Genomic DNA, 27,922 nt, shown 5'->3' with positions numbered 1-27,922 from the left:
AAGTACAGGGTGGTTAGGGGATTTCCCAAGGTTACAGACTTAGAAGGAAGGAAGGGAGGCCGGGCTCACACCTGTAATGCCAGCACTTTGGGAGGCCAAGGCGGGTGGATCACTTGAGGTCAGGAGTTCAAGATCAGCCTGGCCAACATGGTGGAACCCTGTCTCTACTAAAAATACAAAATTAGCCGGGCATGGTGGTGGGTGCCTGTAATCCCAGTTACTTGGGAGGCTGAGGCAGGAGAATCGCTTGAACCTGGGAGGTAGAGATTGCACTGAGCCAAGATTGTGCCACTGCACTCCTGCCTGGGCGACAGAGTAAGCCCCCACCAAAAAAAGGAAAGAAAGAAAGAAAGAAAGAGAGAGAGAGAGAGAAAGAAAGAAGGAAGGGAGAGAGGAATGGGACAGAGAGCATACAAAAAGAGGAATGAGGATAGACTAGACAGAAGGGTGAGCTACAGCAGTGAGTTAAGAAAGTGATATGCTAACACATTTATGATTAATAAGTACAATTTGTCTATCAAATCTTAAATAGCTTCTCATATATTATAGCTTGGACCTCTCTTCTGTTTCTTCTGACAAAGTTTTCTTGAAATAAGAAACAAAAACAAATGACTACCTTCCCAAGGCAAAGGATATTTTGGGAAGTCAGAAGCAGCATTAGAGGTTTAGCCCAGTCTTCCTCATTACAGCCTCTTTAACATTTCTGAAAAGTGAATGTCCTTCCTGCCTGTGAGAAAACCATCTCCCAAGACAGTCCCTGCCACTTTTTGATAGGCTGAACACCAGAAAATTCGTCCACATGCTGATTTCCAACCTTCCTTCCTATAACTTCCAGTTAGAAGCTTGTTCTAATTGTGCCTTCCTAAAATACTCTTCTTCATTCAGATATCATGTGCCTACCTAGTCTATTCGATCTTGTGGGGGTGGCAGGAAGGCAAATATTACTTATGCAATACTCAAGTCAAATAAATATGGATTCAAACTGAGTCCTAAAATGTATATGCGGCCGGGCGCAGTGGCCCACACCTGTAATCCCAGCAATTTGGGAGGCTGAAGCAGGCAGATCACCTGAGGTCAGGAGTTTGAGACCAGCCTGGGCAACGTGGTGAAACCTTGTCTTTACTAAAAAATACAGAATTAGCCGGGCATGGTGGCATGGGCCTCTAATCCCAGCTACTCGGGAGGCTGGGGCAGGAGAATCGCTTGAGCCTGGGAGACAGAGGTTGCAGTAAGCTGAGATTGCGCCATTGTACTTCAGTCTGGGTGACGAGCAAAATCCCATCTCAAAAAAATAAAATGTATATGCAGTTTCCAAAAAATTGAAAATCATGTTTTTGTGCCATCTGGGAGGTAGGTAAGTGTAAGAACCAGGTCTTGGCCCTATGAAATTTAATATTATCTCATTTTTACTTAAGAAATGGACTTGCTAAATCTGCTGACCATCCCAAAAAATTATCAGCAACTTGGAGAGTCAGCTTTACATTACAAACAAGTCTGAAAACTGGAATGATAAAAACATGATGAAGTTCTAACTTGCTGACTTCTTGGCTGTGTTTGGACACCACGACTCCCCTGCCTTTCTAAAGGGGCAGAGAATAGAATGCAAACAGTGTCACCATTTCTACAATTTTATTCATCCTTCTTTCCGAACATTTATTTTTACCTCCTTAGGGTATGAGGAAGAACATGTTCTAACACAATTGTTCTGAGTTGTTGCCAGGAAGTCAAGTGTATCTTTAGCATCATCTCTGGGCAAATAGTACAAACAGAGGAAAATGATGTTTGAGGCCAAATGTTGAAAACTTGAGTCTTGTGTAGCTGAGCTAAAAGAGCAAAGAGCTAAAATGAAAAGTTAATTATGTTGATTCTGTTTTTTTCTATGAGAATTACTATTTAAAGGAGCAGCGGTAGTGAAAAGAGGATGGGCTTTAAGTACCAACAGCTTTGGGTTCAAATGCAGGCTTGTCAATTGCTGCCTGATTGAGTACCCTTGAATATACATAACAAACATTTAATTGAGTGACTCCTCTGTGCCAGGCACTTTGTCCTTACAGAGCTTAAAGTCCAAGTAAGTTAGTTACCCCTTGGAATCTTTTTTTTTACATCGAAAAGAAAGTATAATACTATATGCAGGGCTCTTATATGAAATAACATATCTAAAGTTATAAAGCCCAGTGCCTAGATTACAGTAGTTGCTTAATAAATCTTAGTTTCTTTTCCTTGTCTTCAGAAGAACCAAATTAATCTCTCCTTTGAGTCAAATTGTGATTTAAAAGCACAGCCCTAGTACATAACTAAAAATAAAATCAACAGACAGTTCCACATATCGAGACACTCCTAAAATACCCAAAGGGGTTTGGAGGTCCATCAGCTGTGACAGGCAGACTTCAAAAACTCAGACTCAGATACTGCCCCATTCAAACAGTTCTATTTTGACTCTGATTTGTTTTTATACAAAACAAAATAAACTGCTTTTCATTTTAATTACCAGCCAGCAAGTATAGCACATGTAGCACAGAAATCAAAGCTATAAATGATGCTGAAGTATCAGAACCACTCATTCAAAAACAACCTATTCATTGTCTGTAATGTGTGAGACATTGTGATTGTATTGCAGTAATAGAAGAAACAAACATGTCCTTAATCTGATAGAGCTTACTCTGTAGGAAGGGAGACATAACATCTACCGTTAGGGAGGCTAAACAAAGAGATGAAACAAGACAAATATCTATTAAACATTAGTGGCCAATATGCTGTATTACAAGCATTAAACTTTGAACTAGAGTCGCTAATGTAGGGATTCAGGAGAGGTAACAAAGTCAAGGAGGCTTTTTGGGAAAAAAGTGGAATTTGAGCCGAGACACTTGAAGCTTATGGAGGATTATTCAATGTCTTCTGTTATTCTTGTGCATAAAGATCAAATGCACAAAAACTCAAAGCAGAAGCCAGCTATAATAATGCCTTCTCTTTCTGAATGCATGCAGTTCTGCATGAACTGCTTCATTATTCACTAGTACAAATTTTACTTGGGTCTCATCTCATCCAAAAGGCAGCATGAACTACTCTTGGGTAAAAGGTAATTGGTTTTTATATCTTTGTAGAGTTTTTAAAGAAGCTGCTCAGTCCAACTAGCTTCCACTGCCTCACATACACACAAAAGAAAGAAGAGAAATACAGGAAAAGAGGGAGAAAATGCACTATTTGTATTTTCTGATTGTGAAAATTCCTCACTTCTACCTCCCAAACTTCCCTATGGGCAAGACATAATCACAACCCAGACAGCAGATGCTTCCCCTCTTACTACCCAGAAATGGGAGATAAAGAAAATGTGGCACATATATACCATGGAACACTATGCAGCCATTAAAATGGATGAGTTCATGTCCTTTGCAGGGGCATAGATGAAGCTGGAAACCATCATTCTCAGTAAACTAACACAAGAACAGAAAACCAAACACTGCATGTTCTCACTCGTAAGTGAGAGTTGAACAATGAGAACATATGAACACAGGGAGGGGAATATCACACACCAGGGCCTGTTGGGGGGTGGGGAGCTAGGGAAGGGATAGCATTAGGAGAAATACCTAATATAGATGACGGGTTGATGGGTGCAGCAAACCACCACGGCACATGTATACCTATGCAACAAATCTGCACGTTCTGCACATGTATCCCAGAATTTAAAGCATAATGAAAAATAAAGAAAAAAGAGATTTGATATCAGAAATCTTTTAAAATTTTAAATTGTACTTAGACTGGGCAAACTTCAGAGGTGAGTCCTCTGAGACAGGGATTCATCCATAATCCCTAGCCACATCACTGTGAAGCCAAAACAACCACATTCCATTCTTGGCATGGAATACAACATCCCCCCCCTTAAAGTACTGCACATTTATCTTCAGTTAAGTTGTGTACATTTGTTCACTCCAACCTTTACCTTCTTCAATCTGAAGTGCTTGATCAGCCACTGAGGAATCAACTTCATGGGAATTCATAGTCCAAAATTATATGGCCTGCTGTACATTTACAGCTTTCTTCAAATTCTACCCCCCACCCCTATGGAGAGGAGTCAGAGCTTTAATCAAATTCCTTCCCACCCCCACACATCCCCAAAAGTATAAGAGCCTATATTCTAAATCTACCACGGTCAACTTGCTATTTATTTCATTTCCAAATAACCATACTCTAACGATAATTCAAGAAAAAGGAAAAAAAAAAAGACACACTTGAAAAAAATATCTCCATGCTTTTTTTTCACAAGTTCAGGGGTACATGTGCAGGATGCGCAAGTTTTTTACATAGAGAAACATGTGCCATGGGGGTTTGTTATACAGATTATTTCATCACCCGGGTATTAAGCTTGGTATCCATTCATTATTTTTCCTGGTCATCTAACTTTACCTCTCCTCCTCTGGTAGGCCCCAGTGTGTGTTGTTCCTCTCTATGTATCTGTGTGTTCTCATCATTTAGCTCCCACTTATAAGTGAGAACATGCCGTATTTGGTTTTCTGTTCCTGCATTAGTTTGCTAAGGATAACGGCCTCCTTATCTGCTAATAACAACTAAATACTGTTAGAAATTTTGTCTCCGACAGTCTCAGTTAGTAAATTATATTAAAATAATTTTTAAATGCAGATTTTCTTCTGTTCTAATACTTTAAAATTGGCCGGGCGTGGTGGCTCATGCCTGTAATCCCAGCACTTTGGGAGGCCAAAGCGGGTGGATCACCTCACGTCGGGATTTTGAGACTAGCCTGACCAACATGGAGAAACTCCATCTCTACTAAAAATACAAAATTAGCCAGGAGTGATGGCGCATGCCTGTAATCCCAGCTCCTCGGGAGGCTGAGGCAGCAGAATCTCTTGAACCTGGGAGGCGGAGGTTGCAGTGAGCCGAGATGGCGCCATTGCACTCCAGCCTGGGCAACGAGGGCAAAACTCTGCCCCAAAAACCTTTAAAATTATCCAGGTGCCAGGATCAGTGAATAATGATCAATTTGGGTCTTGATTACATCGTTTTTTCAATATCTAATAACACTTTGTGAGTATCATTGTAGCCTACTGAGCACTATACAAGGTGAAGTACATAAACCCAGTTACTTGGAAGCTTACCATCAAATTGCTTTACCAATAATGTATAATATAAAACAACTCCACCCTCTCTTTACCCTGCAGTGATAGAGTGGATAAGGTTTCAAATAGCCCCAAAGGGACATTACTTTATACATTGCTAAAACAGGGGATTTGTAACAGATTAGTGTAGGATTAGAATAGTCACAGGTGTTCTCTCACACAAGAGAAAAAAGTACAAATTAGATGATATCATCTCACTGTCTATTTTGACCACAAACTAACCCTTCACTTCTCAAACCCTCAGTTTATTCTTCTATAACTTGGGAATGGTTCTACTTGCTTCTTCTATCTTACAGATTTATCATGACCCTGAGATAATGATTTCAAAAATATAATGAAACATCCAAAATGCCAGACAAATAAAAGGCTGTCTTCTCTCCTAGCTTCCTTGGATTCTTGCTCTTTCTCCACCTACACAAACTGTTGGCAGGACCCTCAGCAAGATGTCATCATGCACCTGTGAGCATTCATTTCAGGAACAGCCAACCATTTATCTGGAAAACCAGAAACCACAGATAGGGCAGAAGACCTGCATGCCCAGATCCATTCTGTGCAACTTAGTTTTTTGAAAACAAATTTAAGATTCCATGCAGAAAGCACCCTGCACACTGAAAGTATTCACTTCCTTTACAAAGAGCAGCTCAACAAAGCCAGCTGGGTTTAGCAACCCCCTTTCTTTCTTTCTTTCCAGCACTTTGCATCTATAGGTCAATATGTTGTCATTCCAGAACTTTCACTACCTTATTCTATCTTTCTCTCAATAACCTGTGAGGTTGCAGAACTTTCTTCCAACTTTCACTTATTGCATTTTTACCTTTAGCCTACACAGTGACCTGAGGTTAAGGCAGTCTTCCTAATCAAGAAGCCCCTTCCCCTACAGCTCTGTAGATTTCCGAGCCCTTAGAGTAACATTCCACCTCCATTCCATGGCTTGCAAAGTCCATGAGATCCCACTTTTGGCCACTTCATCTCACACCACTCTCTCCCCTTCCCTCACCAGCTTTCAGCCATGCTCACTTTTTGATTCTTTGCACATGCGACAAGCCTCAGGGCTCTTGGACATGCTGTTTCTCCTACTTGATTAGCTTTCCCACCAGTTCTTGTATGGCTGGCTCATTGTCATTCTTTATCTCCCAGCTTATGTCATCTCAACTGAAATCATCTAAAGCCATCTCATCGTTATCCAGTATCTCAACCCCTCTTTTGTTTTCATCATAGCATAATTTATGACTATTTCTTTTCTTTTTCTTTCCTTTTTTTTTTTTTTTTTTTTTTTTTTTTTTTGTGAGATGGAGTCTCACTCTGTTGCCCAGGCTGGAGTGCAGTGGCACACTCTTGGCTCACTGCAAGCTCCACCTCCCGGGTTCACACCATTCTCCTGCCTCAGCCTTCTGAGTAGCTGGGACTACAGGCACCCGCCACCACGCCCGGCTATTTTTTTGTACTTTTAGTAGAGACGGGGTTTCACCGTGTTAGCCAGGATGGTCTCGATCTCCTGACCTTGTGATCCACCCGCCTCGGCCTCCCAAAGTGCTGGGATTACAGGTGTGAGCCACCACGCCTGGCCAATTTATGACTATTTCATTTTCTGTTTTATTCATGTCTCCTCCATAAAGGTGTAAGCTGAAGGACAGACACTGTGCATGGTCAGCTCATGATTAGAGCTCCAGTGTGTGAACCATCACTCAGGCTAACGTAGTTGATGCTCCATGACCATACAGTGAGTGCTCGAAAAATATACATGGAGTGAAATAGGCAATTTGAGTACGTACACTAAATTCTGTTTCCCATGTGCATGTGCTAGAATAGGAATGCTGACTAACTTGTTTTAAAAAAGAATTCCTGCAGCAAATGTAAGTCTAAACTAATTTTGACTAACTTTGGGAGCTCCAGACCTGCACTGTGCAACACAGTAGCCACTAACCACGGGCCACTATTGCTCACTTGAAATGACACCAGTCTGAATTCAATGTGCCATAAGTGTAAAATACACACTGAGTTCTGAAGACAATATGAGAAAAAGAATGTAACATCTCATAATTGTCATTTTGATTAGATATTAAAATAATATTTTTGATACATTGGATTAAAATATTAAAATAATTTTTTTCTGGCCGGGTGCAGTGGCTCATGCCTGTAAACCCAGCACTTTGGGAGGCTGAGGTGGGTGGATTGCTTGAGCCCAGGAGTTTGTGACCAGTCTGGGCAACAAAGCAAAACCCATCTCTACAAGAAATACAAAAATTAGCTGGGTGTGGTGGTGTGCACCTGTAATCCTAGCTACTCAGGAGGCTGAGGCAGGAGAGTCACTTGAACCTGGGAGGCAGAGGTTACAGTGCGCCAAGATTGCGCCACCACACTCCAGCCTGGGCGACAGAGTGAGACTCCATTTCAAAAAATAATAATAAAAGTTGGGCACAGTGGCTCACGCCTGTAATCCCAGCACTTTGGGAGGCCGAGACGGGTGGATCATGAGGTCAGGAGTTTGAGACCAGCCTGACCAACATGGTGAAACCCAGTCTCTACTAAAAATACAGAAATTAGCTGGGCATGGTGGCATGTGCCTGTAACCCCAGATACTCAGGAAGCTGAGGCAGGAGAATCGCTTGAACCTGGGAGGTGGAAGTTGCAGTGAGCCTAGATCATGCCACTGCACTCGAGCCTGGGCGACAGAGAGAGACTCTGTCTCAAAAAAAAAAATTAATTTTATCTGTATTTTTTTTAAAGTAGCTACTAAAAAATTAAAATTACATATGTGGCTTATGTTAGATTTCTATTGAATGATGCTGGTCTAGAATATTCCTCTATTCTCTCATCATTTCAGAGCTAATCTGATTTTAATGCTTATGACTTTGTCTTAAACCTGCCTATAATGGTATATATTGGAGGTGAAAAATATTTAGAAGTCTCAAAGCCACTGCCTTAAATTCTTATGTTATTCTACAGTATTCTTATCTCATGCAGATCTTAGAACATTGTTCAAGTATCATAAAGTATAAAACATCAGACTATTGGGTGGGAAAATACCTTCATATAATTTTAGAATCATTATTTATGCTGCTGTTGAAATCCTTTAATTCTACTTCCAGAGCTACTATCATCATCTAGGCCACCGTAATCTCTCAACAGATCTGTATGACTGAAGTAGCTTCCTAACTGGTCTTCTATCTCTATCCCATTGTTTTCCAACAATAGACAGTGTAAAAGTCTTACATGTTGCCTTCTTGCTTGACCTGCCTGTAGTTGTCCACTAACCCCAGGATAAAGTTCAAATCTTCAATTCAGCCTTTAATTCCTGACATAATAGACTTACTTCCTCCTCTTCCTACTTCCTCCTCCTCTTAGGCTCCTCACTCCAGTCATTCCGAACTCTGCTGTTCTGTAAAGGTGCCATGCTTCTTTTGGTTTTTGGATTTTGTTCCTTTTACAGAACCCATATCCATTACTCTCCTTTTATCTGGTCAACTTCTATTCTATTCTCAGCTTAAGGTTAGAAGTAGCAGGTGTCTCTGGTACATAGGTGCCTGCCTTGCGAGGGAAAACATCTCCTGGCCTCCAGGAACCCACCACGGGGCTTGTGCTCTGTTGGTGGTGGATGTAGAACACAAGCCACATGCCCAAACCTAGGCATGCACTAAGCACTCTCCACAATTCTCCCTCTGAATCCTCACCACAAACCTGTGAGCAGACAGCAGTAGCAGCATTTAAGTCCTGTGTGCCAAGACTTGTTCCAAGTACTTTAAATATATTTTATCAGGCTTCAGAAAAACTCCCTAAGGTAGGTATTTATTATTTTCCTATTATATTATTCTCTTATTATCCCATTCACTGATGGGGAACTAAAGCCCAGATGGATTTAGTAAATCACCCAGCCCCATAGCAGGGGATACGAGCTCCTGTGGCTTGGCTTGGCAGCCTATGATGCAAGTGTTATCACCATTTTAGAGATGAGGAAACAAAAGCTCAGCAAGTTTAAGGCATTTTCCCAAAGTCGTCAAATCAGGATTTAAAAGACAAGTTAGATGCCACATCATGTTTTTCCCAAGAGCTGTCCATACTCCATCATTTTACCTGTGTTACAATTGCCTACCAACTTACTGGCTCCCCCACTAGACTGTATGTTTCTTATTCTTTAGTTTTTTTTTTAATCTTATTAATAGATTTTATTTTTAAAAATAGATTTAGATTGACAGAAAAATGGAACAGATAGTACAGAGAACTCTTCTATATCTCTTGCAGGATTTCTCCTATTGTGAGTATCTTATGTTAGTGTGGTACATTTGTATAAGTAATGAAGCAATATTGATATGTTATCATTAACCAAAGTCCATAGTTCATTCAGATTTGCTTAGTTTTCTAATGTCCTTTTTCTACTCTAGGATCCTACGCAGGATAGTACATTACACTTAGTTGTCATGGCTCCTCAGGCTCCTTGAGGCTGTGGCAGTTTCTCAGACTTACCTTACCTTTGATGATCTTGACAGTTTTGAGGAATAGAAGTGAGGTATACTGTAGGATGCTCCTCCAGTGGAATTTATTTGATGTTTTTCTCGTGATTGAAGACCACAGAGATAAAGTGCCATTTCCATCCTATCACATCAATCAAAGGTACCTACTATCAACATGCCTTATTTTCATGTTGGACTTGATCACCCGGCTGAAGAAATGTGTCATGTTTCTCCACTGTAAAGTTACTCCCCTCTCCTCCAAACTGCACTCTGCACTTTTAGAAAGAAGTCATGATGTACAGCTCACCCTTAAGGTGTAGGGAGCTATGCCAACTTGCTGTCTTCCTTGAGGGTATGTCATCTGCACATTTATTTGGAGTTCTGCATGGGAGATTTTCTCCTTCTCTCCTATGTATTCAATCATTTACTTATACCAGTATGCATTTGCACATACTGATTTTATACTTTGGGATGTAATTCAATGCTATATTTTATTGCTCAGACTGTTCCACTTTGGCAATTAGGAGCTCTTCCAGTTGATTTCTGTGTCCTTTTGACATACCTCCGTCAGTGCAGGCTTTTTTCCTTTTTTTTCAGTACTTCTTTACTTTCTGTATAAGAGGCTCCAGACTCATATACTTCCTTTGCTAGTAGTAGCATCAGATATTTCTCCAAGAATTCCTGGTTCCTTTTATTAAATAATGGTTTTAGAAATCAAGATCTGGGTGCTAGTTGCTACTGGGATGCCATTTCTTTTAGGCCCTCTCAGCTGACACAGAAAGAAATATATGTGTGCATACAACCCTATGTATATCTACATAAGTATTTCTATATGTAGTCACTTGTGAATATATAAAGTTAAGCAGGGGTTCTTGTTGATATCTCTAATTTTAACTCATTACCACATGTAGCATTCTAACATCCTCCTCTTACTTATCTGTAAATTCTCACTCCACTAGTGAGAACTGACTGTAAGCTTCTTAAAGGCAGAATTAGTGCTTTAGTCACTGCTGAATCCCAAGTATAGTGCTTGGCACATATAATGTACATGTTGACTTACTGTTGAATTTACCCCATAATCTCAATTCTGGAAGGGACTACAGATAAATTTGCAAATGTTACAAAATATGAATTTCAAAGACTAAGATCACAACAATTTATTAGGGCAAACAGTACAAGAGGGTGCACTAACAAAGGTCTGATTTAAGTGCTTTTATTCAACCCAGTGAAGGGAAAATGACAGTAATACATCTAAGCCATGCAAAAAGGATTCAGGCTTCCTTGAAAAGGATTCAAGTGGCATAAAATGGTTTGTTTCTCCACAGCAATTTACATTTATTAAAATAGATAATAGGCATAATCATTGTCAAAATAGAGCTTCTACCCTGTATAATGTCTTAATACATCCTCAAAGTTCCTGACAAACAGGCACAAAGCCATGGCAGATTAGAGTCGAAGTGGAGGATCACTCCAATAGCACAGCAGAAAAACCAATCTCACACTTCTAGGAAGGAAAATAAGACCTGAGAACAGCCTTTGAAGGTGGAGGGTAAAGTACAAAGGGAAAGGTGCTAAAGTGATGCATCAGCTGGAAGTGTAACTGGGCTCTAATGTGACACTCTGCATTAATGATGCTAATTTATGTCTGGGTAAGTGTATGTGGGTGACACAGAGGAATTTGAAGAGTTCTGAATTATACCATGGAGGAGCTCATCTTGAATCTTTTGCCAGGGTACATGCTTTATGCAGGGACTGCTTCACGTGGGCATGTACTATGTACATTTTGTGTCAGTTTCATGTGAATAAGTCACGTGTCTCTTTAAATCTATTCTAGACTCTTTCCAACCTATTCTTTGCACCGCAGCCAGAATAGTATTTTTGAAAAGGAAACCTCGTCACTTTCCCCAATCTTCCCCACATTTAAATATTTTAATGGTTTCCTGTTACTCCTAAAATAAAAAGCAAAAATGGCTCATATACTTTTGCAAGACTGCAAGATGTGGCTTCTGTCTAATGTCCACCCTGTGGGAACTTAAGCCACACTGGCCACCTTTCACTTCTTTGAACACACACTCTCTCTACTGCTACTACCATACAGACTTTGTACATGCGGTTCTCCCTGCCTGGGTCATCTTCCCATCTCCTCTTCAACATAGCTAACTCTTATTATGACTTTCAGATTTAGCAATTATTCTTTCACCAGGGAAGCCTTCCCTGTCTGGGTCCAATAATCCTGTTATTACACACTCTCAGAGTACCACTAACTCTTCCTTGAGAGTGCTTGCACGGTTGCAATTGTACATTTATCTTTATTATTCTTTATTAATATATTTCCCCAGAGGGCCTTGTCACTCCATATTCCTGGTACCTAACCCCATAGCTGGCACACAGTAAGTGCCCAATAAACATCTATCAAGTAAATGACTGAAAAGTGACCATGCAATCTATCCATACCACTGTAAAGACTTTCCAGAATATTAAAGTCCTCTTTGGATTCAGAAGAATATGTCATTTCACCAAGGATGAGTATAATAAATATCATTGCCAGGTTTGGTAGTTTCCAAATAAACATGAGGTCCTTTTTATCATATCAAAATGAATATTATTCAATATTACATAGTAGTGGACATAAGAGAACATGAAGAAACAATCTCATGCAGTAAAGGTTCACAATGGTGCCGATGATCTCCTAATCCTGTCCCTCAGAGATCTGTTTATTAAGTAATTTTTCTTTATTTCACAATATCTCAAATGCTACTATTGGGCCCAAGCTCTCATCATTGGCCTTGGATTTCATTCAACATTCAACAAATATTTACTGGGCATATTTACTAGATTCCAGGCACTGTGTTAGAGCCTAGGATACACACTAGGCAAGAGAGACAGGTGCTTACCTTCAAGAAGAGAGGACAACCAACACACAAATGAGTAAATAAAACGATTGCTGATTGCTATTAGTGCTAACAAGGAAAGAGATCATGCTCCATGTGAGTGAGATCATGCCCATTGCTGCATCATGATTTTAAGTGATCCAAATGCCTCACTGGGATAACCTGCATCCTTATTGCTTCGTGGTACCACGTAGATCACAGTCTTTTCTTTTTACTTGATGAAGGAGTAAAGAATTTTCTGTTTTAATGCCATGGTTTCCTATAAGAATTTAAATATACTCACTTTCTCAAATTAAATAAGTGTAGGCAAAACACAAGGTATACCTTTTCTAAGGAGTCACTATAATACCTCAAAATCTCTATTGTCAGCTTCGATGCACCCCAAAAGATCAAAGTGCCTTGCTCTCTAAGATGCGTATCTCAACAGAGCAGCTGTTTCATTTCAAGAGAGTCTTCATTTTTTTTTAGTGATAAGTTTACAAGCAGTTGTTAGTGGTACAGAAAATCTTACGACACCTGTGGAGAAGTTGTAAATTTTTCAGATTGGGTCAGGACTCTCTTGATAATCATTAAAATCCTTCAGGTCTAGAATAGCATTTGGAGCATAATTTGACCTCAATTATGTGTTAAATGTTTGCTGAAGAAATGGTGATGCTTTGAGAAAATTAGCTATTTGAAGCATGAGACCAGAGTGGAGCTGAAAGAAAAAAATTAAAATTAAAGTGGCTCACTTATCAAAAACCAAAGCCACAGAGAAGGGGGACCAATAACAGCATCCTCTTCATTCCATTTTGATTAAGCCTGCAGGCTTATGAGTGAACAGGAAGCTGGGAGAATCTCAAGAAAAGAAAATGCAGTCCTCAAATGCCACAGCTCAAGAGGAACGCTCCAGCCTACTGTCTCCAATGGAGACGAACAATCTGCAGATTGACAAAGTCCTCTGTTTACACTCCTGAACGCATAAACTAATCATGCCTTTGTTTTTAACCTAACAAATCATAGCCTGATTACAGGTCATTAGTGACCATTAATATGTGAAACTGTTTGCATTTCACTAGTATATCTAAGTAACGGTCTTGCCTTTCACACTAGCTCAGTCAAGTTTCCAAAAGGAAACCCTGTTATTAGGCTGCAAACAGGACTTAAATTAACAATTAGCCTCTGGAATCGAACTATGATGCAGAATAATTCATTATTTTGGTTCACTGTGGTTCCGCCTACTGTAGAACCAGTCTTTGCCTTTGTAGTGGAGACATGTTCTTTGTGCCAAAAGATTGTGTGACCACCTCTCTCCAAACATTCTCAACAATTCCCAATGACTGCTAATGTGTTGGCCAGCAACATGAACCTGCTTATGCGACAATAGTATAGACAGTCCTACGTTCACAATACGATGGCTGATTAGAGTCCTGATAAATGCAGGGAGCACATTGAGAATTATCAGAAACATAGAAGTGACAGGAAAAAGGTCTATTTGGCAAAAAAGTGGAGGCAGAGTAGAGAGTATGTATACCTGAGTGAACCTGGTAATCTAGAATCTTTAAAAGTGCAATTGGAGCTTCGGATTATCAGCATTAAGAGGCAAGATTCTTCAAAGGAATTGGATAATTGCCAAGCCTCCATTTCATTTTGTGCTGAGCAGTCACAGAGGGGCATGGAGTGATTAACAGAGATTAAAGATCTCAGGAATGTTTGAGAACTTTCTAACATAGCAGTTGCCATTTAGGAACAAACCCATGGTTCATCTTATCTAATGTTCTGTTGCTTCAAAAAAATGTCCCCTAGGAAATGCCACCTTTGACTACTAATGTGTTGAGGCCATAGAATTAGAGGCATTGCTAACAAATCAAGAAATGGCAGCCCATATATTGCTGCAATCATTTTTACTTTTTATTCTGGACTAGCTACCAACCATGTGATTCATGCCCGTTTAAAATGCATAAAGATAGTATAGAGTTCCATGTAGTTTAAAAAGTCCTTTTAATCCATTATCCTGCTCATCTCTATATCAGCTTATGAAAGTTATATTATGAATAGTATAGTAATAGTGCAAAACACAGGTTCTAAGTTAAACTTTTCTGTTTTCAAATCCTGGCTTTTCTACTGCTAATAAGGTGACTTTGAGCAGTTTCTTAACCTTTCTGAGCTTCTCTTTGCTCATCTGTGAAACAGATAATAATGAGGCCTACCTCAACAGGTGATTTCAAAACCCTAAATGAGTAACTAACGCATGTAAAGGGCTTAGTACACTACATGGCACATAACTAGTGCTCAATAAATATTAACTGCTATCATGGTTTTTTCCACCAGCAGCAGTATCCACTATGGCCACCATCTCCATCTTCCACAGAATAAGGAAAATAAAATATCTAAGACAGACTTTTTCCTGAAGTCACCCAATTACTAAATAACCGAGGTGGGACTAACCATCGTCTTGACTACCATTCTTCCTGCTTGGAATACTTTTCATTCTTCTTCCCTCCTCCTCATCCTTCAGGTCTCAGTTTAGCCATCTGCTTCCTCATGAGCCCTGCTCTGAGCCCTCTTATGTCATTTCACATTCTCTTGTACTTCCTCCATCAGAGAACCTCTCATTCTGCATTATAATTCCCTGTTGTCTTGTATGTGTCCCCTACTAAACTACAAGATCCTTAACAGTAGAGACCAGGTCTATATACTAAACCTTTGCATCCCTAGCACCGAGTACAGCACCAGACACATAGTAAATGCACAATAAATACTTAATAAGTAAAAGGATGGATGCCAGACTCTTCATTCCCAATCTGCTGACACACATTAAATTATTATTTCACACTGGAACGGATTTTAGAAAATCAGAGAGAACCCTACATGGCTTCATGTCTTATACTGCTCTTAAATAATAATGATAATCTCATGTCAGAAATTCAAGGCAATTTTTTAAATACATAATACGTTACATATTTATGGAGTACATGTGATATTTTATTACATGCATAGAATGTATAATGATCAAGTTATGGTATTCGGGTTATCTATCACCTTGAGTATTTATTATTTCTATGTGTTGGGAACATTTCAAATTCTCTCTTCTAGCTTCTTTGAAATATGCAATACATTGTTGCTAACTAGTCACTGTACTCTATCAAACATTAGAATTTATACCTTTTATATAACCGTCTATTTGTACCCGTTGACCAACCTCTTTTCATCAAGGCAGTCTTAACCAGATTCTAATAGATTCAATTTCTGAAGAAAGTAACTAAACTTGTGAAAATGACACCTTGAAGTGACTCTTACATTCTATTAAAACACAGGCACGTGTGTATACACACACGCTCGCCTTGTACCTCACACTTATCACTAAGCTATGCACTATGCTTATATAGTCACCAACCCTCCAAATTTGGAGAAAGGCACTGTCTTTGTACTTTGAAGGGATTTTTCAGAAACATTTGGACTTGATAAGGCACAGTGAAAATCAGGTATTTATCCTGGCTATTCTTCAGAACAAGCTCTTAAAATTCGGACTCTGAATTGTCTCTCGCAGTTTTTATGTTTTTAGAAATTTTGAGTCTGATATGACACAAGTCATAAAATTTGACCAAATAACAAAATACTTCCATTTTTTTTCTCCCTCCATCTTGGAGGAGGAATAGGGGGCATAAAAGTTGGAAGCTCCAGGGAAATCCACTCAAAGCTACTCAGTTTCATCTCGTTAAAGTAACATCAAGGGCAAAACAAATGAAACTCAAACCGCCAATCAACATTATACTAGAATGCACTGAAAGTGTTACTTAGTTGGTAGGAAGGAAAAAAAATCGTTCTTTGAAATTACAACAGATATAAGCCTTTTATTCAAATAGACCAGACAGCAAAAGGTAATTTTTCAATAGCAAGGGAAGAGCTGAACTCTACCTCACATCACCAACATTATTTAAAAACAAACCTGGCTCTCTTATTATTTTATACAAAAACACATGAAAAAATATCACCTGCATAGAGTCTATATAAATGTATAATGCTAACATTGCATAGTTCCCTTAGGACACAAATGCCTCACACATCTTTATCGATAGTCTGATGGAGAATATTCACAAACATATATGCATACAGACACATACACAATATACATACACATACACACATACCTGCTTTTTGTTTTCTTCCCTTTTTGATCTGTGACCACCTTTTAAATTTCATTAGCTCTATGATAAAATATTTATCTAGAGCCTTTTTCCCTCTTCATTCCTTTTATTAAAGGGAGCTCTTCTCTTTTGAATGTTGTTCTCTTTGATCTGTCTCAGAGTTCACACAAACTCTGTTACAAACTCCACCTCTAAAGAGAATCTCTGATGATTCTCTTTCTTAAATCAAAATACAGTTCTTTTGTATTAAATTTTATTTTCCATTAACCCAAAATATAGCCAAATGTGGAGGCTGTAAAGCTAAAGCCTCACCACACGCTGTATCGAGAAATGAATAAAAAAGCCTAGCAGAAGGCTTCATGCTACTTCATCCAAACCAAGTGTAACTACTTAGGAGTTAATAATGAAAGGGCTTCAGAATATTTGATACAGGTGAGAAGTTGTTTTTCCTACACAGTGATTTCTAGATCTATTTTCTCATTGGAAATTACCTGTTCAGTGATACCTTTTATTCTTCGTTATATTCAAAGTAAGATGCCCATATTGTTTTTCTTTGCCTTTTGACCCCAAGCTCTTTTTCTCTGTCTCTTGACACCAAGCTCTTTTTCTTTGTTTGAGCAGTTAATATATCTACTTTGTTCTCTAGCTTATTCGAGAAACCTAACATCAATAAAGCAGGCTCTATTCTTGTTTAGCCAACACTCTCTCTCCTGGTAATTTTATAACCAGTTATAATATATCATCCCCATGTACATTTGGTCAAAATATGTTCTTGTTCTTAAAACAATAAATCAAACTATGCTTCCTATGTACAATAACTATTTAAAAAATGTAAATTGTGTCCCATGGAACAACTTTTAAGCAATTGGAACTATTTAACACTTCTATACTGCTACTTTATCAAGAAGAGTAGGTATAAATAATAATACGAATACCTTTATTTCCATAGGTGTTTTCATCTGGATAATTCATGCTTCGTTATTGTGCCACTATTCTCTGTCTTGGGTTCTCCCTTGGCTCCTGTGACAAACATGGGGTTCAGATCCAGACTCCAGGAGGTAGTGATGCTTCAACTTTTGGTAACATACAGGTGCATTTATACACTTTCCACATACCCCCTACCATCTCTTTGGGAGATTTTGCTCCAGGCCTGTCAAAATCCAGGCTAACAAGCTAACACAATCAACACTGTAAAAGCTCCCTTGCCTCAGCCCTGTCGACCTGAAGTGGACTGCCTTCTCGATTGAGAAGACAGAAATAGAGCCGTGGTCTCAAGGTGTTGCTCCTGATCATCATCAGCAGAAGTAGGGTTACCTGGGAAACTGAAAAAATCAAACTCACATGCCTATAGACCTATTCTACGCTTGAGGGGGTGGAGCCTGGAAGCTTGTAGTTAACAAATACATCAGGTGATTCTAATGCACGTTAAAGTTTGAAAACAGCTGCTGTATGGCATCTAGGGAGTTTTGAAGAGGCTGTAGTGATTAGGAGATCTGGCTTCATATAGCCAAAGTAGGGTCCTGTGGACAGGATACTCAGCGTTTGGGGTAAGGTTTTATGGTGCAGGGCTAGGCGCAGTGGGTGAAAGAGAGAATGCTCTGGTGCAGAACAACTTTTGTGCAATAGGAACTACTCAGGAGCAGAAGTAAGTCATCTCACTCGTTAGAAATGGCCCCATTTCTCTGCAAGCGTTCGGAAGTATGAGGTTATATCTTATGAGAAACTATAAACAAGGTAATATAAGAAGAAATATTCAAAATAAACATGTAAGATTAAAAAAAATTAGGCCCTAATGGGAAGCTTCAACATACCACTAATATAGAACAAAAGGTTCATAATTAGTCCATTATTGTTAATTTTTTAGTATCTTAAATTTATTATCCTTAAATATCCTGCTGATGGTGCATGGAGTAGATAATGAATTTTAGTTTCCTCAATGTTACATTTCATATTCAGAAAAAGAATCCAACCGAACAGATTATGTTTGTTATTTAAAAGAGAACAAATCACCACCAGCCAGTACTGATACTGGATCAAAGATTAAGGTTAGTGTATTAACTTATCTGTCCTCTGTTTTGTAATCAAAACAACTGTCTTCCAACGGTAATATCGTAAGACATATACATAACTGTACTATTTTTTTTGGAGACGGAGTTTTGCTCTTGTTGCCCAGGCTGGAGTGCAATGGCGCAATCTCGGCTCATCGCAACCTCCACCTCCCAGGTTCAAGCAATTCTCCTGCCTCAGCCTCCCTAGTAGCTGGGATTACAGGCATGTGCCACCACACCTAGCTAACTTTGTATTTTTAGTAGAGACGGGGTTTCTCCATGTTGGTCAGGCTGGTCTCGAACTCCCGACCTCAGGTGATCCACCTGCCTTTGGCCTCCCAAAGTGCTGGGATTACAGGCATGAGCCACCACGCCCAGCCAACTGTACTAACATTAATAAAAATACAGCTTAACATTTAGCAATTACTACCTACTATGTTCCTGGGACTGTCCTGAGCACATTACAGGCACCATCACTTTTAATACTTACAATAGCCTTATGAAGTTAAGCATTGTTATCTTCATTTTACAGATGAAGCACCTGGGCTTAGAGAGGTTAAATAACTTGTCCAAGGACTAGTAAGTGGTGGGGCCAGGATACAAACCCAGTCATCTCCAGAGTCTGTTTTCTTGACTACTTTTTTCATGTAATTCTAAACTCTAGGGTTGGGAGGGTAAAAGTGTATGTGGTCCAGTGCAAATAATACTTATGACCACTGAAGTCTTCTAAAACTACTAAAAACAACCAACTACTCATTGAATGTTTAATCTGTGTCAGGGACTGAACTAGCCATGTACAAGTATTATCTCAATCCTCACATTAACCATGGAAAGTTGTTACTACTATTGTCTTAACTTTACATAGGGGCAACTGCAGTTAGAGGATTTAAGTAATGAGCCCATCTTCTTATCAAAGATTTCACTGCTTACATAATAAAATGGAAATGAGGCAAAAAAATACACATAGTACTCAGTAAATGTTGTTTTCCTGTCCTTATGTGAGTTTCTGGGCATCAGAATTGTGTTGGTGATGATCAATCCATTGTTTTTCTTACCTATTTTCTTGCTCATTCCAAATGGTAGATATCTGTGAGTTAGATACTTGAGCACAATATACAGCCATGACATAGAACTAAATCCATTGGCTTCTCTATGTCTTTATTATCACCAAATCCTAGCGCTTTAAGGCTTGCACCACTTTCCAGGAATGTGGTTCCAGAGACTCTTCCACTTGGCAAGAGTAACCATGAGTGACTTTAGGAATGAGACACAACCCATGCCCAAGTCCCAAAATCAAAGGTGTAAGGCACACCAAGTTGTTCCACCCAAAGAACCTTGTTCTAAAAATGTTAGTGGTCAATGTCTTACAGAGAGTCAGCAAGCAGATGAACTTTTTTCCAAGACTGTAAGATTTCATCTAGTTTATTGATTTATCTGATATTCTGATATCATAGAAAGAGCTCAGTTTTATGAATCAGTCTCTAAACCTCAGTCTTTTCTCCACCATAAACTAGGTATGTGATCATAGGCAAGTTGATTAACTCCACTGGATCTCAGTTTTCTCACTGCAAAAATGAGAATAAAGGAAATTTACTCTTTATATTTGTTGTGCAGAGTAGATAAGAGCCGTGAAAATACTTTGCAGAAATACAAAACCCCTCCCACAAGTATAAGATGACATTACTATTTTACATAACTCCTTCCTTGCCTAATATTTAGCTGCTAATGTATCAACCTGTTTGGCGAAGTTGGTTTATTGATGAACTAATTTAAAAGCAAGGGGAAGGGGGAATTCTTTAGAGTTGAAAACTATCAGCAGTGCCAAAGACAACTGAATTATTTCATCAGTTGTTTTGATGGTTAAGAGCGAGTAAGATATTTATTACCTGGGTAACCAAATAATGTGCATGTTGCAAACCTCTGTGACATGCAGCTTATCTATCTAACAGTCCTACACATGTACTTCTAAACCTAAAATAAAAGTTAAAAAAAAAAAAAGGGAATCAAGAGCCAGTAAGCGTGGCAAACCCCCCAGATAAGTTCATGTTGGTATGAAATAGCCTGAGAAACCTTCCTGTGAAAGCAACAAGGAATATCACAAAACTACCATGTAAATGAACAGGACATAAATAGCAGCTCAACAACATGGGCTCTTTGGGTTTCTATTCAAATTTCAAGGTGCCAAGTCTCTTGCTTGTCTACATCAGAGAGTAGAATGTGGCCTTATCTATAGATTAGAACATCAGGGAAAGGAGGTAGTATGAAGGACAGTTTTGTGTAGGGAAAAAAAAGGAAATTCTACTGAAGTTTACCTTGGAGAGATGAAGAAAATATGGTATTTAGCACTATTAAGTGTTTTTACACCTTATTGGAGAGATTCAATCAAAAGATATAAGAGTAAAAACACAAAAATCAGGAAAACAATTTTTCTAGTGATTTTACCTTTATCTTGGACTATGGTTTCCTCTCAAGTTATCTAGCAGATTAAAATTGCTTTGTGATGTGACACCACCATCCTGCTTTTCCTTTTATAGCTCTCATCTTAAAATGTTTTACAGGTCCACACAAACAGGTAAAACAAAAGCAATCATGCTATTTTAAGTATATATTTTCCCTGGGCCTATCAAATTTAGAAAAGCATATTCACTCTTTCAAGTTGCTAGTTGTAGCTTGAACTGATTGCTTAATTAATCACTCAAACTCTGGCTCTAGACCATCTTACCCACGTTCCCTTTTCAGTATATCAAAAACAGAGGTCATGAGGTTGCTTAGATCATGAAACCAAGAAAGGAAATCAAGCCTTTGACACAGAAAACACACCACACTTTCCAAAGCAAGATCATCTCATGAGTGGATGGTAGTATTCTCCTATGTTTCTCTGACAAAATGTACCCATACTCTGTCTTTAACAGCCTCATTGTAATACACTACACTTGACCAGCTGCCCCATGTGCAGACCTCTCCAGTAGGTCTGATAGTCACTAATCCACTGATTAAACATTTTAAAACTGGCTTTGGCAAAACATGCCAGAAATTCCTTCAGGGTAATTAAAACCACCCTCTGTGTCAATAAACACAGACTGAAATCTTTCATGTGCAGAGGGGCTGGCTCTGACCCACTGGCTCTAGGACATTTTTTCTTAGATGGGTTTTCCATCATTGCAATTGATTTTCACTGACTCATCCAGACCATCGCTCAGTCCCCTTATAAAATGATTGGCTGAGGTCAGAGATATAGTCTTAGCTTTCTTGTTGCAGCCAAGACATAAGGACCAAAGGGGCTATAAACCTAAGGGCCAGGCTCATTGCCAAAGCCCTTTCACCCAGATCTTCAGGTGACAGACCTTAAAAAGGATTCTTGCTATAGAAGCTGACAGTCACAGTGTTCACTTATGACTCCTCTTCCAGCATTCAAACTGATTTTTTTTTTTTTTTTTTTTTTTGAGACGGAGTCTCCTCTGTCGCCCGGGCTGGAGTGCAGTGGCGTGATCTCAGCTCACTGCAACCTCCAACTCCTGGGTTCATGCCATTCTCCTGCCTCAGCCTCCCGAGTAGCTGGGACTACAGGTGCCCGCCACCATGCCCGGCTAATTATTTTTGTATTTTTAGTGGAGACGGGGTTTCACTGTGTTAGCCAGGATGGTCTCGATCTCCTGACCTCATGATCTGCCCGGCTTGGCCCCCTAAAGTGCTGAGATTACAGGCGTGAGCCACTGCGCCCATCGTCAAACTAACATGTCTTCAAAGTAAAAGGAAGAACTCAGATGAATATTCACTACATTGATTCCCAGAGACTAGTCACGTAGTAGACACTCCATGAATTGTTTCTCACCACAATGGCAGCCTTACTGTTTTTAGTATATAAACAATGTATATATTTATTTAAAACTGTCATACATTATAGACAATATAAAAACAGTAGAAGTTACTTAAAATTTCATCAGTCTGAGTTATCAATATATTTTTGTTGCCGTTTTTCCATGGAATTCTTTATCTATACAAATAAAATTTTATATAAGAGAAATCATACTTTACATACCCTTTTTATCATGGATGAAGCTACCTTTGACTTTCTTTAAAATACAGCATTGTGTGTGTTTTTTTTTTTTTTCGGCTTGCTGCTTTCATCCCCCTCACAGCCAATATTAATAAACTTTCACATAATTTTTCTTATTGATATTATCATGTAATAACTCATATGATATGAATGAAGTTTCAGTTGTTCAGTAAATACCTGCTGAATGGTTAAAGAATGAAAGAACACACGCATAAATACATGAGTGAATGAAAGAATAGATAATCTATTATGATCTTAATTAGCCAGTACGGTTTCCAAGTGATTGCAGAAATCTCAGATCACATATTTTGACATCTCCCCTGCATCTTTAAACTTTAGTTGGGGTTGGAGGACCTGGCTTTACCTCGTTCAGAGGGACCAGCAAGTCTAAACTGCCAAGAAAAGAATATGTAACTGCCTGCTGTCCTAACTACAGAAATGCTATTAATCTACTCTCAAACTGAAATCAAATTCAAAAACCATTACTAAGCACTTGTGTGCCAAGAACTGCACTGTCCTTTGTACAGTAAACTAGAGGGAAAGATGTCGTCACTGCCTTCCTGGAGTGTCTGTCTTGTTGGGGAGATGATGTGTGGGATCTGTGTCTTTAGATCTAGCTGTCTGAACTCAGACCTCAGTTGCCACATTCGTGAAATGGGGAAAATATCTATAAGCTCATAGGATTGCTGTGATGATCAAAGAACTTGAGGAATTCAGGAAAAACTTCACAGGAAAATGTGGACTGGAGGCAGGCCTTGTAGGTACCAGGGAAGAGGAAGCAGGAATGGCCTGGAGTAGTGAGGACCCAGCACAAGCCAGCCTCAATGCTTTGAAGATCAGTTAGGAGAGACTTAGAATACGAGAGGACAGGCAGGAAACATGAAGGTTTATAAGCACAGGAGAAAACTGTGAACAGACTAATCTTCTTAACGGGTGAAAGAAAAGTAAATTTTTTTTTTTTTTGCCTTTTCAGCATGTGCCAATGTCTACATCAAGGCCATTCATATGAGTGACTCAAAGGCAACCTACTTGTCAAGTAATTGGAAAAAAACAAAACAAACAAAAAAAACCCTGGCTTGCATAATGGGCTCAAATCCAGGTTTCTAAGACTTATAGGAAAAATTCTGATCGGAAAATTTCCATCTCAAATTGTGCTGAGGAAGCTTAAGGACTGAGCAAGCATGTTGGCAGCCGAAGTACAATACGATAATCAGACTGCTTTTGCTTTTTTTTTTTTTCCACAGTGCACAGAGATTTTCAGGTCCTGGTGGGTGCTTAGCAAGTTTCTGATCTCTGATCTCTGACCCCACAGGGGGTCAGAGAACCTGTAGAAAAATACATCTTGTTCACAGATGGAACTGCACCCAAAACTTTCCCTCTATATCCTAGTAAGTGACCAGAGGGTCCTGACTTCAAAAACATAGTATGTCTGTTTCACCCAGGCTAATCCTACAGAATGGGAAAAGGGATTAGAAATTAGTCGTTGCAGGATATGTCGGTTGGAAGCACTAAACTGTCCTAATCTCTTCTGATAGTTCAGGGTTCTAGGGAAGCTCTTCTCTGCCTGTCATATCTTCTCCTTTTAAACTAGCACCATTGATGAATTCCAGGAAGCATGTCCCCACAGATCTGTGCTACTCTAATCCCACCTACCCTTGGCTCCAAGACAGAAGAGGAAGAGGATGAAAAGTAGATTTTAATATTGCACCCCCAAATCTCCATTGAAACTTGGAGTTTCTAGAAGATGCTTTAACACTTTTAGTCCTCTGAGAAGGCAACTGGGTCACCTACTAACCACCACAAATATTTATCCATTCAACTGCCCATCCATCCATCTATCCATCCATCCATCCATCCATCCATCCATCCATCCATCCATCCATCCATCCTTTAAATTTTATGTGCTTACCCTGTGTATAATTTTTAAAATATTGTATAAACTTTTTTAAATTAAAAAATGCCTCAAAGAGCTTGATATTTTTATTTCAATAACCCAAGACTCTTCAAAGAGGAACGATGTTCTAAATAAATACTCAGGCCAAATGAATTGAGATTTCACACCGACTCCCAACTGTAATCCCCAAAGACTGCTGAAATGCAGATAGCCAATATACTTCGAACGTGGACTAAAAATCACTCACTGAAAATATGGATAGAACAAAAGTGGAAAAGGGCCATAGCAATTACAAAGGTATTCCTTGGAACAGCGATTTTAGAAGGAAATTTATTCCTATCATCTAGAAACATAATTGTTCATACCATTTAATCCAGTAATCCTGCCTTTAGAAACTTGTTCTAAAAAATAACTAAAGACATGACTTAGAGTCATGCCATTATTTATCTATTTCACAATTATTACAGCAATATTGGAATGAATCTAAATTTCCATCATTAGGTGGCTAGTAAAATTATGGTTCAACTATAGAATGTTAACTACAGTGGTAATTTATAAGATTTGTACTTTTTATTTAGATTAAACAATAGTGCCAGTTTTGGGAGAAGACTAGAGATGTCTGGAAGTCTACAGTCATTGATAGTTAAAGTCTAATTTTTTTCAGATTTGCCTGGGTTCAAATTGCATTCAACCACACATAGTATTAACAAAACAAACAAACAAAAAAAAGCACAGCTTTCCGAAATGTCAAATTTGTACCCCATGAGAGACTAGCTCATTAAACAACCATACTGGTTGTCATACTGGGTCAATCATTCTTTGAAGTTACCTACCCACCAGTTTGAAGAAAATTAACATTTCTGGGTCACCAGGTTCCATATACTAATCTACAAATGATGCCCTGGAACCATGAAAGTAATTTTATTTAATATAAGTGGGCAACTGAATCCCAGGGAACAAACTACTCACCCATGTGCTTAATGGCAGAGGCTGAGAACTGAGCCTGCCTCTCCTCTCAGAAAGGGTCGAAGTACCTGGAGCTTTTGGGGGGTAGAAGGGCAATGGGATCAAATTAAAATTCAATGGCTGTATCTTTAAGAAATTTTTCTCTGATCTTCACCCCACATAAGTTCCCTAGGATAAACTTAAGCACCTTGAAAATTTGTGACAATGTGAGGTGGAAGCAAAATATGGATAGAACAAAAGTGGAAACCGCCTACGGTAATTACAAAGGTATTCCTTGGGATAGCCATTTTAGAAGGTAATTTATTCCTATCATATAGAAACATAATTGTTCATACCATTTAACCCAGTAAGCTACTTTTAGAAACTTGTTCTAAAACATAACCAAAGACATGATTTAGAGTCTATAACACAACCAAATATATTATTTATGTATTTCAGAATTAGTATAGCAAATATTGGAAATACTCTAAACTTTCATTATTAGGCGACTGGCAAAATTGTGGTTCAACCATAGAATATTATAGAAAAATGCTAACAGTTTGTGTTTGGGGCAAAAGCAAACAAACAAACCCTATAGATGATGTTGTTTTGCATATAATCCTAGCATTCTCCATTCATCTCTCTGTCTCAGACACACACACACACACACACACACACACACACACACACACACACACACTGAGCCTGGAAGGAAACATAGCACATCAAAAATGTTTATAATGACTGTCTCTGGCACAGCTAGGAGTAAATTTGATTTTCTCTTTTAGAATTTTCTGTACAGTCAAAATTTTCATTAGTGAACATGTACTTTATTCTCTTAAAGGATCTTTCTTCTCCTTTAACAGGTTTCATATTCATATTCACATGTGTTTTTTAATGTATATATTCCCAATAGAATGCAAGCTCTGTGAGAGCAGGGTCTACATTTAATTTTTAAATATTTTATACCTAGGTTTTTTAGCACAGTGCCTAATATATAGTATATGTTTTTAAAATAACTACTGAGTGAACTATTGGACAGACACTGATTAGAAGGGATATGGCTATGTGTGAGGACTCTAATGAGCTGTCAAACATTCCATTACATCTCTAATCTCCAGCTTACTTGTTAAAACAACATGCCACCTTCCTTTCATACTTTTGCCTCCTAACATCACACAAGACTCTGCCTCCAATGAGGAAAGCCATTGCCACCCATCTCTACCCGCCAGCATCCCACCAAGGCCCAACCTCCCCACTTAACCACTTCTGGTGAGGTGAGCTTCCCTCTAGCACTTACTGCAGCCACTCACTTGGACGATTAGCACTGTTTGGACTTCTATTAGGTTCCCAGTACTTTTCTAGAATGGGGGTCAGCAAATGATGGTCTACAGTCTACTCCTTGATTTTGTAAATAGAGTTTCACTAGAATACAGCCATGTCCACATACTACAATGGAAGAATTGAGTAGCTGGAACAAAGGCTGTATGGTCAGCAAAGCCTAAAATATTTATCATCTGACCCTCTACAGGAAAAGTTTACTGATCCCTGCTGTAGAACATCGACATACTTTTACAAAATGGAGATAATACCAAAGTTTCATTCTATTAGGATATTCATAGGCAATATGAGATCCAAAGTATATGTCCAAGAACTTTGTACAGAAAAATTATTGTATTGTACCTCAGTTTGCTCTTAATAACACATATTTTTATGTCAGACATACCTGCATTCAAGTCCTGGGTCTGCTGATTGATACTGGGAAAAATGACACAAATTCTCTAAGCCTTAGTTTTATCATCAGTAAAGTAGAAATCTATTTTCTCTTTCACTCCATAAGTGTGTAATGAGTGCTTTTTCACCAGATACTATACTAGGAGATGGATAAACAATGGTGAATAAGATCTAAAGTCTCACCTAATTCAACTCTAATTATACATACTTTTGAGGGTTGTGGTGAAGATTAAATTTTATATATATATATACACACACACACATACATATATATACACACACATATATATGCACACACAGGCATCTATATCATATATACATCATATGTAGTATACCGTAGATACATAATACATAGTATATCACATGGAGTACATCCAGAATACTTAACCCAATTCCTGCTACATTGCAAGCACTCAGTATATAGTGGCTCTTCCTCATCATCATAATTACAGCAGAAGTCCTTTTAACAGACCTCCAAGTAGCTGACTCTCCAAGAAGAAAAAGTGCCTTCCATTCTTTCTGTAAAACAGGCCTACAACATCCTTTATAAGTACTCACAGCTAATTGAGTAGGCTAATCTCTGGTACATAGGCACACTTCTGCTCCTTCAGGTTAAGTTGCATGTTTACTGAGAGTCATTTGTGTT

At 38.8% G+C, this 27,922-nt stretch overlaps 1 protein-coding gene across 14 annotated transcripts in view; it reads right to left on the bottom strand.

The window, feature by feature from the left end:
- PPP2R2B (protein phosphatase 2 regulatory subunit Bbeta) overlaps positions 1-27,922 on the bottom strand; it is a 500,674-nt gene that overhangs the window by 253,860 nt on the left and 218,892 nt on the right. For 4 of the 14 annotated variants that reach the window (XM_055285760.2, XM_055285759.2, XM_055285757.2 and 1 more), the window contains exon 2: positions 17,534-17,618. The exons of the other annotated variants lie outside the window; for them this stretch is intronic. In XM_055285760.2, coding sequence (XP_055141735.1) covers positions 17,534-17,570 — 37 coding nt within the window. In that variant the 5' untranslated portion in view covers positions 17,571-17,618. The remainder of the gene's footprint in view (positions 1-17,533; positions 17,619-27,922) is intronic. 14 annotated transcript variants of the gene reach the window in all.

This window comes from Symphalangus syndactylus, chromosome 7 (genome assembly GCF_028878055.3).
Source record: "Symphalangus syndactylus isolate Jambi chromosome 7, NHGRI_mSymSyn1-v2.1_pri, whole genome shotgun sequence".
NCBI lineage: Eukaryota > Metazoa > Chordata > Mammalia > Primates > Hylobatidae > Symphalangus > Symphalangus syndactylus.
The sequence above is the reverse complement of the archived record's forward strand: the minus strand, read 5'-3'. Positions and strand labels throughout refer to the sequence as shown.